The sequence below is a fragment of the Sminthopsis crassicaudata genome, chromosome 1, assembly GCF_048593235.1.
Source record: "Sminthopsis crassicaudata isolate SCR6 chromosome 1, ASM4859323v1, whole genome shotgun sequence".
Lineage (NCBI taxonomy): Eukaryota > Metazoa > Chordata > Mammalia > Dasyuromorphia > Dasyuridae > Sminthopsis > Sminthopsis crassicaudata.
The window spans coordinates 674,901,080-674,920,606 of record NC_133617.1 but is presented as its reverse complement, the minus strand read 5'-3'; the positions used below and the strand labels follow the sequence as shown (position 1 = coordinate 674,920,606).

The 19,527-nt window shown below is 39.2% G+C and overlaps 1 protein-coding gene across 1 annotated transcript in view; it reads left to right on the top strand.

Annotated features, from left to right (window-relative positions):
- The first annotated feature begins 5,114 nt into the window (after positions 1-5,114).
- LOC141555702 (inter-alpha-trypsin inhibitor heavy chain H4-like) overlaps positions 5,115-19,527 on the top strand; it is a 31,593-nt gene continuing 17,180 nt past the window's right edge. Inside the window, exons 1-9 of the mRNA XM_074288789.1 lie at positions 5,115-5,211; positions 6,067-6,227; positions 11,132-11,236; positions 11,434-11,596; positions 11,822-11,932; positions 12,791-12,919; positions 17,129-17,245; positions 18,097-18,265; positions 18,797-18,922. Of these exons, the coding sequence (XP_074144890.1) occupies positions 5,131-5,211; positions 6,067-6,227; positions 11,132-11,236; positions 11,434-11,596; positions 11,822-11,932; positions 12,791-12,919; positions 17,129-17,245; positions 18,097-18,265; positions 18,797-18,922 (1,162 nt within the window). The 5' untranslated portion in view covers positions 5,115-5,130. The remainder of the gene's footprint in view (positions 5,212-6,066; positions 6,228-11,131; positions 11,237-11,433; positions 11,597-11,821; positions 11,933-12,790; positions 12,920-17,128; positions 17,246-18,096; positions 18,266-18,796; positions 18,923-19,527) is intronic.

Below are 19,527 nucleotides of genomic sequence, written 5' to 3'. Positions count from 1 at the left end.
AAAATATTACTGGGGCACCTATTTGGTGCAGTAGATAGAGTACCAGCCCTGAAGTCAGGAGGACCTGAGTTCAAATCTGGTCTCAGACATTTAACACTTCCTAGCTATGTGACCACTTAACCCCAACTGCCTCAGCAAACAAATAAGCAAAAATATTATTACTTATTTATTTTAGCATTTGTTTTTAAAAAATTGAATTCCAAATTCTCTCCCTCTTACTATTGTGAAGGCAAGGAATGTGCTATCAGTTATAGATGTGATTGTACACATAACATTCCCATATTAGCCATGTTGCAAAAAAAAAAAAAGCAAGAATAATAAAGAAAGTGAACAAATTATGTGTCCATCTCCTTTCAGACTCTCAGTTCTTTCTCTGAAGATGATAGTATTTTTCAAAATAAGTCTACTGTTATTACTGTATACAATGCTCTTCTCACTTTACATCAATTCATATAGGTGTGAGATGGTATCTCAGAAATTTGTATTTCTATATTCAATACTGATTTAGAACATTTTTATATGGCTATAGATAGTTTTGATTTCTTCTGAAAACTGCCTATTCATATTTTTGACCATTTATGGGTGAAGGAATGACTTGTATTCTTATAAATTTGACTCATTTTTCTAAATATCTGAGAAATGAGATCTTTATCAAAGAAACTTAAAAAGTGTTCCCCAGCTTCCTGTTTTCCTTCTAATCTTGGCTGCATTGGTTTTGTTTGTGCAAAAACTTTTAAATTTAATGTTGTCAGAACTATCTACTGTAATGCTCATTCTTGTTTGGTCATTAATTCTTCCGTTTTCCACAGATATTACAGGTGAAATTTTCCATGCCCTTCAATTTGCTAAAAAATATTATCTCTTATGTTACCATAGAAACTTTATGATACTATAGTTGTCTGTACTATTCCACTCACTTCTCATTCACTTCCTTATGTGATATATTCCCAGTTTACCCCTAGTCCTGCTCATTCTTAGAAGAACGAATGAATTCATTGAAATTCAGCCTTCCCCCAGGAAAATGATGACTGGTAGTAGAGGGGAAATATGGATTATATGCCAATTTTACTTTTCTCTTCTTTTGTCTTGTCTAGAATCTTATTCACCTTTAGTTTCAGTCTTTTTGTTAGTCTCCCCAGAAAAAGAGGAATTAACCACTTACCTTAAACTATTAAACCCTACCCTAAGCTTACTGTTTTTACACCAAAGATGTTTCGGGGAGACTAGAATGAGGAGTTTACCAAAGAAACCAACTTTACTCCTTTGACAAGGAGTCTCACCAGAGGACAAAATCCAAGAAAGGAACCAGTTGTAAAAACCATGGCCTCAGTTGTCTCTATACACATATCTAAAGTTTAGGCATCAAACAGGACTATGTATGTGATTCAAGATAAACAAGCTATGTAAAGGAGTCCTATATATTAAAATATACTCATGTGAGGAAATCTGGGAATCAGATGAGGGAAACACCATGGAAAATATTTGGGTAAAGATCAAAGGAAAGAGAAACATAAATGGTTTGGTTAACAAAGCATACTGTAAATTTGGTTAGTTAGAAAGAGGAAATAGATGGCAAGTTTGAGAAACAGATGATGAGCCTAATGCAGTGGCATGATATAGTAGAAATAGGGGATTTCAATTATTCAGACATCTGCTGGAGCTCTATACCAAAATCAGAGCAGCTAATAACTTCATTTGTCTTAATAATCATTTCATCTTTTAAAAGGTAATGTACACTGGATGGATTTGGCAGTTATTGAAATGTTGAAAATTTTGAGAAAAAAGAATTTCTCTTACCTAGAGGTCATGTTAAAGAAATAGAAGAAATATATTCAGTACTTGGAGAGTAGATTTCAAAGGGGTGGAGGAAAAATAAGTAGGATTCCATGTATTTCAGGGGAAATCAGCCCAAGACGAATGGGAAGTGTTCAAGAATAAAATTTCTGAAAATGCAAAAGGAAAGCATTTCAGTGAAAAGGGAAAACAGGCTTTGTCTGCACAAGGAACTTATCAATCGATTGCAGTTTTCAAAAGAAAGTTACAGAGGAAGGAAGCAAAGCTGGGTAAAAGAAGATGAATATAGGATGCAACATGACCACACTGTAAAAATAGAAACATTAATTCTAGAATGAATTAAGTCTGATGAGATAAGCTAAGGTCAACAAAAAAGATATTTTTTGAGCTATACTGAGAAAAGTAGACTCAAAGAAGGGGTGAGATAGTATGATAACTGGCAATAGGAAGTAGAGCTGCTCAGCTATTACGGTGTTTGTTTTTTCTACAAAGAATATTTTACATTGAGAATGATACAGTCAAAATGATCGATGGAACTAAAACCCAAGCCAAGTTTAGTAAGAAAGTATCACTTGTCTTTGATGAATCCAGATCAGCCAGATCATCCTTAGATCTTTGAGGTCTCACATAATTAAGAAGTATAGAACGGTGGTATCAAACTCAAATCGAAACAGGCCAATAACCTATGTGAAGGATGCAGAATGACTATACATACATACATATATATATATATATATATGTTTGTGTATGTATGTATATATGTGTGTACACACACACACACATATGTTAGGTATAATATCTTGTCTTCTCAAATCGGTGGGGAAGAGATAGAATTTAGAATTGAAAATAAAAATTAAATTTAAAAATGAAATGTAATGTTATCTATGTTTTGCTGTTTTGCTTTATATTTAAATATTTCCCAATTACATTTTAATCTGGTTCAGGCTATACTTGGTTGTGTTGCTTATTTGTTTGACACCTCTGATATAGAAAGATTGCTTTGCAGCAGTGAGGGACTTGTTGAGATTATATAACATAAATTTATGGTGGATTCAATAAGCACAGTTTTCTGGTTTTCTCCAACTCCAATCAGTGTATGTGAATGGTGCCAAAACATATGAGTAGTGGAAATGTCCAGTATTGAGATTAGGGAAAGCATTCTGATCTGGGTCTGACTCAGACCAAACTCCTGGTAATTCAGCTTACATAATGAAACAAAATGAGACACTCATTAAGTCATTTGACAGTTAAAAGGAGCTTTACTTAACCGTGAGAGAAAAGAATCATATATCGGCCATCCCTATAAACTCCTAGCTCCTTTGCTGTGTTAATTATTGTAAGTCACCAGCCAAATCTCTAAGAATAATCCTCCCACCCCAGATCCTTTGACTACTTTATCTATAGGTCAGCACCTGTACAAAATGATATCAACAGTCTTGAGCCAACCAAGTCTTGAGGAATACCCTGATATCTTTTAAGGAAAAATTAGCCTAACCTGCATTGAAGGAAGAGTTACAATGTTGTTCCTCTCATGGGGAGTAGAGTATAGCATAGAGTTTGAGTCACTAAGAGTCAAGATAGAAAAGAGCGAGAGTATAGTAAGTTCAGGATAATGACTTGAAAAAGGACAGAGGGAAAGAAGGAAGGAATGGAGGTCACAGTGAAGATAAAAAAGAGGATTGGGATCTTAAGACATAGGGAAAGTAACAAATCATGTGGATGGCCCAGTTTGGTACTTGGTCTGGCCCCTGGAGAAAACTCCAGGGCAAGACTAGAAAAAGGAAGGCAAGTGACCAAGTCTGACCCCTAGAAATGCCTAGGATTGTGGTGACTCAGAGCCCTTGAAAATTTGGGAGAAAAGTAGCTGCTCCATAGATGATGATTAGGTATATTCTAGCCTTCAAAGATTAAAATCAGAAGGCAGTTCACTATAAGTTAAAGTAAGATTTTGACAGAGACCCAAGTTCCTGGACCAGGAAGTTCTGCTTAACAGAACTGTCTATCTAGGGAATTCTCTTCCCTTTATTCTAAAATAACTTGCTACCTATGGCAAAGAAACTCCTGAAAATGAGGGACTATGGTCCCTTTGATGGGAACAACACAGGTCACCTCTTTTGGGAGAAAAAAATCAAAGAAGGTGCTTTTTTCTGTTCCGCTTCTTTTCAAAGGGAATTGTTGCTGATCCTCTGGTAGAGAAGTGGGCTGTAAATTTTTTAAATGCACATTAAAAAAAAAAAAAAAAAAAAGACAGAGCTTTGAACTTTAAAAGCACAACAGAGTCCACTCTTTCCATGAGGAAGACATAGCAATAAAGGTGAAATCTTTAATTAATGTCAGAAACTAGAAGCCGAGAAGCTATGCAGGCAGATATCTTGTAAGGCTGTACTTGGCAGTGTCTGTTAGAGACTTTGCAGTCTTTGGATATTCTGTCACAAACTTCATGTGCAGCAAAGCAGCATGTGGTGGAGACAGTATAACCAGAAGAAAAAGAATGAAGATATCACCGAAAGACATCAATGTGTCTACACATGAGATGAGAACTGCCCCCATAAATGCATACTGACTACAAATATTTTCTATTCCTTCTGCATGTCTCCTTTAGATCTTCTCATTGATAGTGTTCATTTTGGGGAGAGTTTGCCTTGTGTTTAAGAAGAAAATATTTTATTATTTTTTGACTCTATATTACCATATATTTTATTACTTTATAATTTTATCATTCTTTAAATGTCTTTGTTTTGAAGTGATTGTGTCCTTTGGCTGATAATTAAATTAAATACATTGGTGGGGGCTCCTGAGCTGTGATTTTTTTTAACCCACAGAGTAGTTCAAACCTGGGTTAATTTCCACTTTGGAAGTTGAGGGGCTGACCCCAAATGCTACAAATATTTTTTTATTGAATTGATTTTGATACTATTCCCTTCTGAATGTATTCCCTGTGTACTCTTTCTTCCATTTCAGTGTGACAGTCAAAATGCTGGAGTTGAAAAAGAAGCATGTGGCTCAGAAAACAAAACTAAAAAAGGGGAGGTCAATGGGTAGCATGGACTCCCCATTATCTGTTGCAGACAGAAAGGGTCTCTTTCAAGCTTTCCTGTTTGAAATAGAAGGGGAAGGTGTTTCTCAATAGATCAAAGGCTCTCTGAGAGGTGGAGCCTGGCAGCACATCCTGAGCTATTGTATTTGGTTAGCAAATATCTACCACCTTGGGATCAGCTTCCTGGAATCTGCCCCCTAACGTCAGGGATGAGTCCAGGTGAGAGAAGGGAGGAAAGGAAAGTTACTAATTCATAGAAGCTTCTAAATTCTGGCTTCTTCTCTCCCTACACAACCAGGATGGAGGGTCTAACCTATACTCTGTTACTTGCTATTCTCTTTCTTCTGCTGGCCTCCTTCAGCCCCAGTGATGCCCAGGAGGTACCTGTATATATGTGTTCATGAGCATGTGTGATTGCATGTTTGTGAACTTATACTGGCACAATATTTAGAAGTGTATTTGTATATTTGCGCGCATATATGGAAATAGAAGGGTATGAGTGTGTGCATTGTTGAGTCTATCTGGAGGGGCCTTTGGGTTGAATATTCTGGGGTGCCTAGATACGGTATGCCAGGGATGTGGGAACTGAATGATGGTGGTGATTATGTCTGTAGGTGGTAGTGGGGGAAGTGGGGACCTAAATAACCCAGAAGGTTTGGTGAGTTTTCTCTACAGAAGGTCATAACAAGACTTCCACAGACATTGGGTCATTGAGAGAAGTCAATCCTAAGGAAATGGAGATGCTCTAGCATAAACTTTGGACACTTGATCAAGCCTTTGCTTCCTTATTAAGAGAATGGCACTTGGGGTTTCAAAGGCTCAGTGTTGACTCCTAGCCTTTACCTACCAATGCTACCATCAGCCCTTGATGAGAGTCTAGGATAGGTTTCATTCTTTCCTTCTATAAAAGTAAGAGACAGAGACCCAAAAAGCATTTGGCTCAAGTTGCCAAACAAATGAACATAGTCAGGTTTAAACCCCATAATTCCCAGTGTAGCTCAAACTTTCTCACTCCTATTCCCCCAATCCTGGACTTTTAAATCATGTCCCTAGCAATAGACATGGATTATACTTCACTAATACGAATGTCCATGGTGACCAATGATCAGTTTGTAAATGGCTCGGTAAGGTCAGGGAAATGTCATCAGTAGGGGAAGAACTAAAGGCTAGCAGAGAAGAGCCTACCAGAAATCCTTCTACCATGTCTCCCTTTTCTGGTACCATTGATACTCTAGGATGGCATTGATATCTACAGTCTCACCATGGACTCCAGGATCACATCACGATTTGCCCACACCACCATCACCAGCCATGTGGTCAATAAGGCTGAACGAGCCCAAGAAGCCACCTTCCAGGTGGAGATGCCCCAGACAGCCTTCATCACCAACTTTTCCATGTAGGTACTGACTCTTAGCAGCTTTCAATGACCTTCATCTTCAATATTCTGTGCTTCTCAATTCCCTTATGAAGAGTTTCAGGAAGAGGGTTCATGATTTGATATATATTCATTAATGTGCAGAATATAGTTAATGACACAGTGAACTTAACATTTAGTACAAGGAAATCAATAATTCATATAACTCATAGAGACTTGGTGGGATGAGACTCATAATTAGTATTTTGTAATGCAACATCAAAACCCAGTTTTTAAAAAATTGATTTGAGAGTCTGCATCTGCATGCAAATTAATGGAGCCAAGAAAAAAAATATAAGTGTAGAACATTTAGCTAAGAATAAAAGGAAAGAGAAAGAGAAGAGCTATTTCTATAGGAATATACAGCAAACTGCCTAACCAGATGGAGGGCATAGATGATACTTTTCTAGTAGCAGTAGATTTCTATAGTATTTTAAGATTTTTAGAATGTTATCCTCAGAACAATTGTTAAGAGATACTCATTGTAAATATTGATATTCCCATTTTGCAGCTAAAAAAAACAAAGGTTCAGAGAAACTAAGTGATATTTACAAGGTCAGATGGCAATAAATTATCTAAGTTGATATTAAACACACATTTTCTAAATGCAAGTATGCACAAAATATTCTTTCATCAGGATGCCTACAGATCATGAAACTGGTAAAGACAAGATAGAATAATAAGAGGGAATGTCATCTCTCTAGATAATTGGTGAAGGGGTCTTTCTAGAAACATGATTTAAAAACCTCTTCATTTGCTTGATTAATTTAATCTCCATATTCTATTAAAATTTCTATCAATAACATGTTACATTGTAGACTGTTTAGTGCCTTTGTTGATGATAGAAAGTGGGAAGAAGTAGTTAATATATTGGACAACAGAAGAATCAAGCTTCAAAATGATCACTAGGAGCTAGAACAATGAGATGAGTTGAAACAGCAATGGAAATAAAACAGAAATAGATTCTAGTTGAAATTTAATAGGAATAAATATGCCTTAGAACTTAGGTGAAATTATCTTTATAAGTACAAGGTAAAAGCTAAATACTGAAAAGGAACTAGTAGGCTTAGTGGGCAAAAAGATCAATAAAATTAATATAGCAGTCAAAATGTCAGCACAATCTGAGAATGTATTGAGAAATCATTGGGTCCAATAAAGGAAATAATATGTCTATCTTCTGCCTTAGTCAAGTTACATAATTCTGCCCTCATGGAGGTTTATAGGGAACCTGACACATACTTGGCCTAGGGTATTGGTAGTGAGTGAGGAGGAAGGAATGGCAGACAAATATTCCAAGGTAAACCAAATGAGATTTAGTAACTAATTGGCTATTAAGGATAAGGGAGAGAAAATAGTTCAAGATGACCCCAAAGTTACAAACATAAGCAACTGAGGGAATGGAAGGCAAAGAAAAAATGGTGAGCTGAGGAGGAGCAGATGTGAGAGGAAAAATAGTGGGAAAACTGTCAGTTTGGGAACATTATCTCTACCGGCTGGCACGTCCCAGGTGTAGATGTGACCTGCAGGTTGAGATGGCCTTCAGGGATACAAAAATGAGGATCTAGAGTCCAGTAGAGTGATCTGGGCTGGAGATCTAGCTGGTTTGAGCTTTATAACACAGAGGTGGTGATTAAAATCCTTTGAGTGAATGAGATTGACAAGGACTGATGATACAACTATGTTAGAAATCACTGAGTTCATCTATTTTGCTTCTTCTGAGCAGGTGTCTCATTTGTTCAAGAAGAGTAAGGGAAGTCAGTGAAATAGGCTGCAAAAGATTGCCTAAAATGGTGGGAGGATAAACAAGAGTATGATGTATCTGAAGGCAAGAGAGGAGAAAAGTATGAAGGGAGGCAGCCAATCCCATGATTTTTTTGATTCACTATAACCACTTAAGTCCTATTCACATCTAGGATTTGATTATTGCTTATCTATTTTAGTTACTCCTTCCTCTAAGGAATCTCCCTTCTTTCCTTTACCATTCTCTGCTTTCTTAAGATACCCAGTTAGTCAACAAGTATTTATTAAGATCCTATTATGTTCCAGGAATTATGCTAAATGATGAGGATACAAAAAGGGGGAGGGGGTGGCAAAATTCCCTATTCTCAAGAACTTTGCGGTCTAATGAGAGAGTCACATGCAAAATCTAGATATAGGTGGAGTCAATGTCAGGCGGAATGGATTTGCATTAAGGGAAAACCCACAAAAGCTTTTTGCAGAAGGTAGGATTTTAGATGAGATTTGGAGAAAGTCCGAGAAGCCAGGAGGCAAAGATAAGGAAGGGTAACTCTAAGCATAGAAAACAGCCAGTGAAAAGGCAAAGTCAAGAGATGAGGTGTCTTGTACAAGGAGGTCAATGACACTGGATTGTAGAAGGAGGTACATGAAACCTGCTAAGGTTATAAAGGAACTTAAAAGCGAAATAGGGGAGTTTTTATATGATCCTGAAGTTAATAGGGAGGTGTGTTTGTGACATAGTTAGACCTGGACTTTAGGAAGATCAGTTTTAAAGCTGAGTGGAGAATGAACTCCAGTAGTAGAAAATTGGTCCTAGGAAGACAACCTGGAAATATTTCCAGAGTTCTGGCATGAAATGATAAGGGCTCACATCAGGATGATAGCTCTGTGAATGGAAGTTCAGGCTGGTCTTTCTGCCTGTGAATACCCTGATGGAACACCTCCCTGGCTCTCTTTTTTCTCTGTTCCCAACAAGATTGTAATCACCAAGATTTTTTCTCAGCCTTCATCCTTCTTGATCTCTTTAGTTTTTATGAGTTACCTGTTCTGACTGGATATTCTGTCTTCCCCTTTATGGCTTTATGACATGGCATTTCCCAGGTTTTCCTAGTACTTCTCTCTTCTTTGCACTTTCCTAGCACTGATCCTCCTCAATCTCCTTTGTTAGATTCTCATTTATTCCCAACCTCCTATGCATAAGTGTATCACAGGATTCTTTCTTGGCCTTCTCTTCCTATTTTATCCTACTCTCTTGGTGACTTATCCATTTCCATTGGTTCACTTTTTCTCTTTATGTAGACCACTCCTGAATCTGCATATCCAACTCTTCTCTCTTCTTTGAGTTCCCAACTATCTACTGCCATCTTGAGCTCAATTTGTCCGAAATGAAAGTTGTCAGCTTTCCTTTTAAATTCATTCTTCTCAAATCTTCAATATTCAAAGGGGTCTATTATCCTATTGATTTGAATGTTTCTTTGGATGATACAGATAGCAACCTATTCATGATGGTCCATCTCATACAACTCTCCCTCATGGCCTTCCATAAATGTATTACAAGTGATTCCCCAAAAATAATGTGGCTTTTCTCAATTTCACCTGACTTCTCAAGGATGTCAGTGGAGGATTTGGGCTATCAAATGTCTTTTTTCTCTCACCATGTGATCATCTCATCTTTCCCATTGGATATTTCCCTGATGACATTCTTTCCCACTCTTTTCCCTCAAAGTTCCTCATTTTAAAAAATATATTACAACCCACAATATATTACAAGCTATAATTCATGCATTTTTACATTTCTTTCCTTGTATTAATTTTTCAATTTTTTCAGCTTTTTGGGTTCATGTATCACAACAATGGTTGAATATTAGTATTTAAAAGGTGGGCCTTTATTTCTGAGAGAGAACTAGAGTCAATCCACCCAATCCATTCTCTTCCATCTGTTTAATTTGAAGCCCAACTAACTCATTCTCCAGTTATATAGACACAATGAGTTGATCTCCTAACTTACCTGTTTTTTTTGAGAGCACTATCATCCTGACTAGTCACCCTTGCTCATAGAATTAATAATTTTTGAGTCTTTTTTCTCTTCCATCCTCCATATTAACTCACTTGCCACTTTCTTTATTATTATTTTTTAATTAAAGCTTTTTATTTTCAAAATACATACATTGATAATTTTCAGCATTCGCCCTTATAAAATCCTGTGTTCTAATTTTTTCCCCTCCCTTGCTCTCACCCTCTCCCCCAGATGGCAAGTGATCCATTATATGTTAAATGTGCACAATTCTTCCATATGTATTTCCACAAATACCATGCTGCACAAGAAAAATCAGTTCAAAAAGGAAAAAAAAATGAGAAAGAAAACAAAAAGCAAGTAAACAACAACAAAAAGAGTGAAAATGCTATGTTGTGATCCACATACAGTTCCCACTTTGCCAAGTTTTTTTGATACTGCCTCAGAATCTCTTGCATCTATCTCTCTTCCACTCACATGGCCAGCACCCTAAGTTAGAATCCTATAATTTTTTCACCTTTTCTCTTGCAAAGGACTTCTACTTAGTTTTCCTGTGCCTGTTCTCTCCTCTCTCCAATATAGCTTCCAACACAGAAATGGTTCATTATTGAATATCATTTGGGAAAGCTTACTTGCTCCCTAAAAATATTTTAAGTGATGATGCCCTTGAATAGTGTAATAAGCTAAGAAATGTGTGCAATAATCAGATGGTGAAGGGTTTAGATAATAAATAGAAAAGTTAATATAGGAACTGTTCAGGATAAGGAACTAAAATAGTTAGGTTGTGTTGTGTAGATGTTATGGCAGCTAAGTGGTGTGACAGGTATTGGACCTGGAATAAGGAAAACCTGAGCTCAAATGCAGCCTCATACCTTTTAGCTAATCACCAAGCAAATCAATTAACCCTGTTTGCCTCAGTTTCTTCATCTGTTAAAATGAACTGGAGAAGAAAATGGAAAACTACTCCAGTGACCCCAAATGCGATCACAAAGAATTGGTCATAACTGAATAAGGATAACAATTGCAGATGCTACTTAACATTAAAATCCAATCTGCCCCCTCCTCAGTTCTTCTGGCTCTTTTTCCTCAGCATTTCTGAACTCCTTTTCTAAGGAGTTTCTTCCTTCCTTCTTAGGATCATTGATGGTGTGATATACCCAGGGGAGCTGAAGGGGAAGACAGCTCCCCAGGAGAAGTATCTCTTAGCTCTGGCCAAGGGACAGCATGTTCAAATCCTCAAGTAAGTATTTGGGATGGGAGTTGTTCAGGGACAGCCAAGAGATCAGGAAGCCCCATGTATCTAGCATCCCTCCTGAGAGCACCTCCTGCCCTTTTTAGGCTGTGGCCATGACAACACTGACAATCTCTACATGGCCAAGCACCCCTTGCCCACCCTGTCCACTCTCAGTGACACTAAGGAGCCCATCTCCCACCCAGGACCACAGGGAGGAATCTAGAGCAGTTCCAGGTGTCTGTCAATGTGGCCTCAACTGCCAATGCCACCTTTGAACTTGTCTATGAGGAACTGTTGAAGCGGCAGCTGGGAAAATACGAGCTGATGCTGAAGGTCCAGCCCCAGCAACTAGTCAAACATCTGCAGGTAAGAGGGCTGAGTTGTGGGTCACCCTCTAGGAAATCTGCCATGATACATTTACTCTACTTTTCCAGCAGAGAGAAGTGTGTCTCTTTCTCCCATTTACCTTACTCTAGGGATTCCCAGGAACCAGAGCCTCTTTCTCCTCAGATTGAAACCTCCCTGAGCATAGAGTTATCATCTTCCCATAGACCCCAGACTTTTCTCATACCATGTCTTTCCATCCCACAGATAGATATCCATATCTTTGAACCTCAAGGTATCAGCTCCCTGGGCACCGATATCTCCTTTATGACCAAGGATCTGGAAGATGCTCTCACTACAACACAGAACAAGACCAAGGTCAGATGCTGAAGCCTGGGAGAGCAGAGTTTGGGCCGAAGTCTAAGTCTTATATGTAGCGCCAAGTCTTAATTATAGGGTCAGGAGGAAATGAGGTACAAGGCAGCATCAGGGATAGGGCAGGTCAGGGAAGTCAGTTTTCAGACCCATGTACATACAGAGGGTACAAGGGGTTTGGTCATTCCATTGTGGGATTTGGATAGCAATAAATCATTGGACATAACCGAAAAACAATTATAGATATTAAGTAAATGATTTAGACCCAGCAAGGTAGAAGGGGATTGCCCATCTTTTATCCCAGTCTATCACATCCTTTGTCCCAGTCTAATCACCAGGTGGAATTGTAAGCTGTCAGTCACAGACAGCTTTGCTGGTTTACTATGGTAGAGTTTAATATATTCAGGTCCCCTGTGAGGAGATCAGGAATTATTATTATCTCTTTTCCTAGTTCATATTAGAGCAGCAATGAAGGTTATTCCTAGTAAGTTATTTACATTCCAATTTTATCACCACTACTCATCATGAAAGTGACTCCCACTCCGCCTCCCCATATCCTATAGCTTGATGGCTCCTTAGCGGATGCTCCCAAGGGCTTCTCCCTGGCATCTGTGCCCCATATGCCCTCTTTTTGGGCCTTCTTGTTTGCCATTGTTTCTAATTCCATTCACATAATTCCTCAACCTCAAAGTAAGGATCAAGGGAATCTGGTGAACCAATATCTAGCAGATAAGCCTCTCTTTTAGAAGTCTCTGGGCATAGCTAAAGATGGATTATTCCAGCTTCCCCAACTCAGACCACTGGCAGGACCCAGAATATCTTCTGCCTCCTCAGCTAACTTTTCAGCTTCTCCTCCTACAGGCTCACATTGTGTTCAAGCCATCTCTGGCCCAGCAGCAGGAGGAGCCAGGGAAGCCGGACACGATTCTGGATGGTAACTTCATCGTCCGTTATGATGTGGATCGAACCAGTGCTGCAGGGGACATCCAGGTGAAAGGGCCTGGAAAAGAGAAGGATGGGCTTTGGGCATCTTGTAGGAAGAAAGCAGTTGCCAAGTCCTTCTATACTTTGATTTTAGCAGTGCTGTAAAGTTTTGGGAAATCATTCCAACAGGAAATGTTGGCCCTCCCTTGTGTACCTAGTTCTGTGCTTAGCAGCATTGTGAGGGAGACACAGGCTGTGCCATCTAGGACCCTGTCCTCAGAGAAGTAGTCTGAGACATATAGGACATCATTGTATATATGAACTTTATTGCCTACATATCTTGGCTTCTGTTTTGTCTTTTATGTAATGAAGGGTTGTACTATACAGTGGCTAAAGTCCCTTTCAGCTCTTCTTTTTTTTTTTTTTAGATTGATAAAAGAGGTTTATTATGGGGTTTGGATGTAAAGTTAAAGACTAGTTAGCCCCGGAAACAGTGTTCCAGTGGGCAGAGATCCTTGGCAAGCCAGGTGTAAGGCTGCCATGTTTCGAACCTCTGCAAAGAGAAGACTCCAGCTTGGCTCTTTTATAATGAGAGATTTAGCTAATGGGGCCCGTGGGTGAAGTCCCAAGTTGGCTCAGATCCTGATAGGGGCTGGGAGAGCACAGATTTTCTATTGGAATTCAAAGGGATGCTTTTGACCAGGATTTGTGAATCAAAGGTCCTAACTTCTTGAATTGTTAATGCATCAGCTAGGAGGGGCTGGGAATCAGAAAGGAATAAATACATCTGAAAAGACTAGTTTCTTAAAGGGACCACAACCCACAGCATTCCCCCCTCAAGCAGTTAAAACTTAAATTCATTTAAGAAAAAAAAGACTTTGAGCAGTTTCTTATTGAGGCAGATTTGAAGATTTTCTCCAAGGATGTTCAGAGTTCCAGGGTCCTCTCTTCATTCCCCCCTCAAGCAGTCACCTCCAAATGCATGTGGGAAAAGGGGCAATGATCTCCTCTTAACTGCTTCTCAGTTCTTATATTCTTACATTAGTGATTAACTGCTCAATCTGTGAATCAGAGTTGAAAAAAAAGTATGAACTGAATGCTTCTGCTCAGGTTAATTGGTGGGCACTAGGAGGCTAAGGGATTGCCAGCTCAATCCAGAGTTTGTCTCAGTAAGGTCCCAGGAACTCATTTTTTCCTTGTTTTTCTTCCTCCTCATCTCTTCATAAAGGAGAGACCAATCCTATCTGATGCTGATCTTCTGTGCTCTTTATGAATTTGTGTCCATTTTTCGCTTTCAGGGAGATAATGTTTTCTGACCTCAGATCTCAGCAGAATCTCACATCTGAGATCCATAATACCTTACATTCTAACTGCAAATGGTGCAGACAGAAAGAGCATTATGTTTGTTGAATTTTCTTTGTTTATGCTTGTATATGTCATCTCCTCTGATAAAATTTAAAAATTTAAAATCCTTGAGAGAATCAATTTTTTTTTCTTTTTTTGATCTATAATCAAAGTGCTATAATCAAGATGCTATCCAAAAACAAACATTGGCTTCCTCTAAGCTACCTTCCATTCAATCCAATCAACCAATTAAGAAGCATTTATTAAGTGCCTAGTTGTAGTGTGTCTTCTAGAACCTCCAAGTTGGAGTGCCAAAATGTACTGTGCTTCCTAAGCCCCCATGCTAGGGTGCCAAAATATACCGTCCAGACTAGCTCTCTGGAGGATCTCTGGACCAGCCCAAGTCTTTGGTCTTACAGGAGGAGTGATGAGGCAGGGACCCACGTGGATGATCAAATAATGGAGTCCATTTATTTCAAGATCTCTCAGCTCTAAATACCTTAATAAAATTACATCACCACAGCACACTGAGCATGTGCCAACTATTACCATAGCATATTGAGCATATGCTAACTATAAGCACCCTGCTATTGTTATGCAAATGCATCTTTTAAAATAAGTATCTCTGTAAGTATCCAACTTAGCAGAAAGGCTGAGATGCCCCAAGGAGAGATGGGAAGCAGAATCAGACATTGTCAGCATATTCCTTCTGGGCTAAAGGATCTTATATCTCACCGAGAGTTCCCCTACTGTCTGTGGCTCTTTACACCTAGTATATACCAGGGCTGGGTTTGGAGTCAGAATGACTCATCTTCCTGAGTTCAAATGGGGCTTCAGACACTAGCTGTGTGATCCTGGGCAAGTCACCTTAATCCTGTTTGCCTTAGGTTCCCTATCTGTAAAATGAACTGGAGAAAGAATTGGCAAATCACTCCAGTATCTTTGCCAAGAAAACCCTAAATGGGGTCACAAAGAGTCAGATAGAACTGAAAACAACTAAATAATAACAATATATATCAGACATTAATAAATGCTTCTTAGTTGGTCAATTGATAGTTCAGAGGAGGCTAATGAATATATGTCTCTAACTGACATCCTACACTATCCTGTGGTGCTAAAGTTATTTGTATTCCTGTCATCTTCTACTTCTACTATACTGCCTTTCTCCCATCTCATACCCCTCAGCTGAGTTCTTCCTTTAAAAAAATAGCATGTTTTAAATTTTTGGTGGTGAAAGTATTTACTTATTTATTTTGGCAGGGTGATTGGAGTTAAGTGACTTGCCCAGAGTCACATAGTGAGTAAGTGTCAAGTGTTTGAAACCAAATTTGAACTCAGTTCCTCCTCTCCAGGGCTGGTCTTCTATCCACTTACCACCCAGCTGTCCCAAGAATATTGTTTTGTTTTGTTTTTGTTTTTGATTGCTTGGGATATAATTATCACTTCCCATCAACACACCTCCTCCCAATAGAAACTTTTTTCATAATAAATAATTCCAGAGAAGATCAACACTTTGGCCATGTCTAAAGATGTATGCCTTATTCTGTATCATTGTGTACCACCTCTTTGCTCATTAATGGGAAACATACTTCATCAACAAGTCCTCTTAAATCACAATAATCCATTGAGGTTCTTGAGGGCAGGAATCTGGTAATAGCTTAGGAAACAAATATTTATTGAGCACTTAATTGGGAATCATCCTCAGAGCTAAAGTCAAAAACACAATTCTTATCTTCAACAAACTCACCTCCTAATAGGGATGACAACATACAACATAATATATTTAGAATTATATAATTTTATAACATATGTAACATATTTAAGTAACTAAATGTGATTTTAATATATTTAAAATGTAATTTTGTATTAGATTTGTATGTAACATGTAACATATTATATATTTGTATCTTATGTAGTATAATATATATCCTAGCTTCTTAAACTGAGTTGTAACCCCATATGGGGTCTTGTAATTGAATATGGGGATCTTGAAATTATGATGATCTTGAAATTATGATTTATTATCAGAAAATATATGACTTGAATACCTATTTTACATACCCATATACCTGGTATCATATAAAAATTTCTCAGGTAAAAAGAAGTCATGAATGGAAAAAGTTTAAGAAGCCCTGCTATATATGATGAGACATAATATATATGATACAATGTGTATATATATATGTATATATATGTATACATATGTATATGTGAGATGTGTATAATGCATATATATGATATGTATATAAATATATACAAATGTATACATGAGATACATGCAATATGTGTATACAGTACTTGTAAATGGAGGTGATCTCAGAGGAAAGGAATAAAAGAAGGGGACACTAGGAAAAAGGCCTGCAGGAAGTAAGATTTGAGCTGAGTTTAGTGGGACACATAACGTGGGCTTTCTGACAGAGTGAGTGGGAAGTAGGATGCAGTGGGGAAAGGCTCAGGAGAGGAATTTGGGACACAGAGACAGAGCTTCTTGTCTTAGATTTGACATGAACACTTCCCTACCCTACCCTGTATCTTCAAGAAATCCCTTAGTTTTTATTTCTTGGTTTGTAAAATAGAAACCATTCCCCTTATGCTACATGTAGAGGAAAGGTCTCTTCAAGTTTAAGGTCATAAACATGAGCTATGATCAGGGAAAGCCTTGCTCAGTAGGCAGGCTTTGGGATGAGCACTGAGGATGGATAGGTTTGGAGAGGAGCTGGGGGTGAAGCTGGGGGTCCCTACTCCGAGGTGAAAGTAAGGGCAGAGTACAAGGAGTAGATAGAAAGAGCTAATTCACTGAGTTTAAGGATCCTGTGCTTTATTGGTGAATGGGAGGAAGGAAATAGGAGGTGGGGCCACTGCTTCTTGCCAGGGTAGCAAAAAGGGGTATGGGAAGGGCAGTTCTGACCCAAATCTGTCTCCATGCTGCAGATTGAGAATGGATACTTCGTGCATCATTTTGCCCCAGCACATCTGTCTACACTGCCCAAGAACGTGGTCTTTGTGATTGACAAGAGTGGATCCATGGCTGGCAGGAAGATTAAGAAGGTCAGGCAGTGTTTGGGAAGCATGTGAGAATGGGAAGGAAAAAGAATTGGGGATTGCTTTAGGAGGAAGGGACCCAAATTCATTACAGGCCATACCTCTAACCTTCTCATGTTCTCACTCTATCAGCTCCTACTCCAGGACATCCCTTTTACCCTCCCATGATTTATCAAGGAATGAGCCAGGTGGAAAAGACTAACATCCTCTAGCCCCATATTCTATTTCCTGAGTATTCTATCTCCATCTCCACTTGTCCCCTGAGCATCCCTTCATTCTCCCTCCCTGCTAAATCTCCTTCTGTCTCCCCTTCTTCTTCAGCACTTTCAGTCTTACCTTTCTATCCATGCTTCTCTATTATCTCTACCATTTTCCTGCTATATCTACCATAAAGATAGTGTGAAAGTAGCTGTTGGCACAATGGATAGAGCATTAAGCATGGAGTCATGAAGACCTAGGTATTTATCCTCAGACACTTATTAGTAAGGACAAGTTACTAACTACTGTTTGCCTCAGTTTCTTCAATTGTAAAGTGGGAATAATAATAATTAATACCTTCTAGTGTTGTTATGAGGATCAAATGAGATATTTGTGAAATATTTTACCTCTTAGCATAGTACCTGGCACATATTAGATGCTACATAAGGGCTTATTGCCTTCCCATCTCCTTCTCTGGACCATTTCCCTTTCTCCTAAGGCTTCCAGACATCCATCATCTTTGTCTTTGATTCTCTCTTTATATCCCCTCTCTGTCCCCTAAACTTCCTCCCTACATTTTGGCTCCCTGAAACTCTTCCTAGCCCCTTTCCTCACTTCCTGAAACTCTCTCCCATAAAGTTTCTTCCCTACCCTCCCAGACCAGGGCAGCCCTAGTAAAGATCCTGGATGATCTCAACCCAGAGGATCACTTCAACTTGGTTGCCTTCAGTGGACGAGTGATCCAATGGAAGCCAATGCTGCTTCAAGCCTCGACAGAACACCTGGAATCAGCCAAGACATTTCTCTCTAATACCCCAGCTCTGGGTGGTGAGTGCAGACCAGCACCTCAAGGATCCTAGCATCGCTTTTTAAATGAGAGTTTCTGAAGAGTCAAAAACAGGACCTATTGGCAGCTATTGAGAAGAAGATTGGTATTTCCTTGTCCCCATTCCCAGTGGTCTCCTGACCCTTGTCCTTACTTTACTAAAAAGATGATCATTATGCTCTCCACCCCCAAAACCCACACTTGGAATTTAAGGTCTCAAGCTAGGCTATATTGACCAATTTGTACAGAATCCAGATATGAATTTCAACTTTCATTGTTGCAGGCTTATATTTGGTGGTCCTAAAAAATTAACAGCTATACTTTTCTAACCTTGCCTGGGCCCTTGCTCCTCCTCCCTTTCTGACCCCATTTTCTAGTTTCCTTTCCTTTTTGCTTGGCCCCCTACCTTATTTGATCTCTCACTCTGCCTCTGGACAAGCCTCCATCCCTCTCTTCCTCCCAGGCGTCTCACCCTCCACCTATTTCAGTTGGTACTCAAACTGGGGCAGGTTTGAAAAAATTTTTATTCCTAGCAACTAACATCAATGAAGCCATCCTGATTGCTGTGAGGATGCTGGATGAGGGTGACAGGAAGCAGCAGCTGCCAGCAGGGAGTGTGTCCATGGTCATCCTGCTCACGGATGGAGATCCCACTGAGGGTGAGGTGGAAGTGGGGAGGACTTTTTCTTCTTGGTCACCAACTTCTTCTGATGTGGGTGTGTTCTGGGGGCTTTTGTCTTGGGGACCCTTTCCCAGGAGAGGAGGACAATAGTTTGGGGAAAACAGAAGTGGTACAGATCCTGGACCTGTCCTCAAAGAGATTACAGTATAGAAAAGGCAAGGAGGAACATATCTAGACTCTGACATTGGACTTTTCCATCCCAAGTGGGGGGGGCATGATGCACTTGGCAACAAACAGAAGGCCTGGGATATGTGGTTCTCTTGTTAAGCTCTCCAGGAAACCCCAGAATGGAGCTATCTGTGTGGGCTTGAGAGGTCATAGATGGCTTCACGCAAGAGTAGATAGAGCTTGGAATGGGAGCTCCTCACAGGTACTTACCAGGAGCCAGGAATTCTAGGTTTTCACTTAAATCTCTGCCACCAATTGTCTATGTGACCTTTAGTAAGTATTTTGCCTGTTGGGAGCCCCAGCTTCACTTTATGATTCCTGGACTCCATAACTGGTGAGGGTTGAGGTGAAGACATTCCCATACAGATGGAGGCTGAAATAAGTGGTCCCTGAAGTCCCACCAAGCTCTCACAT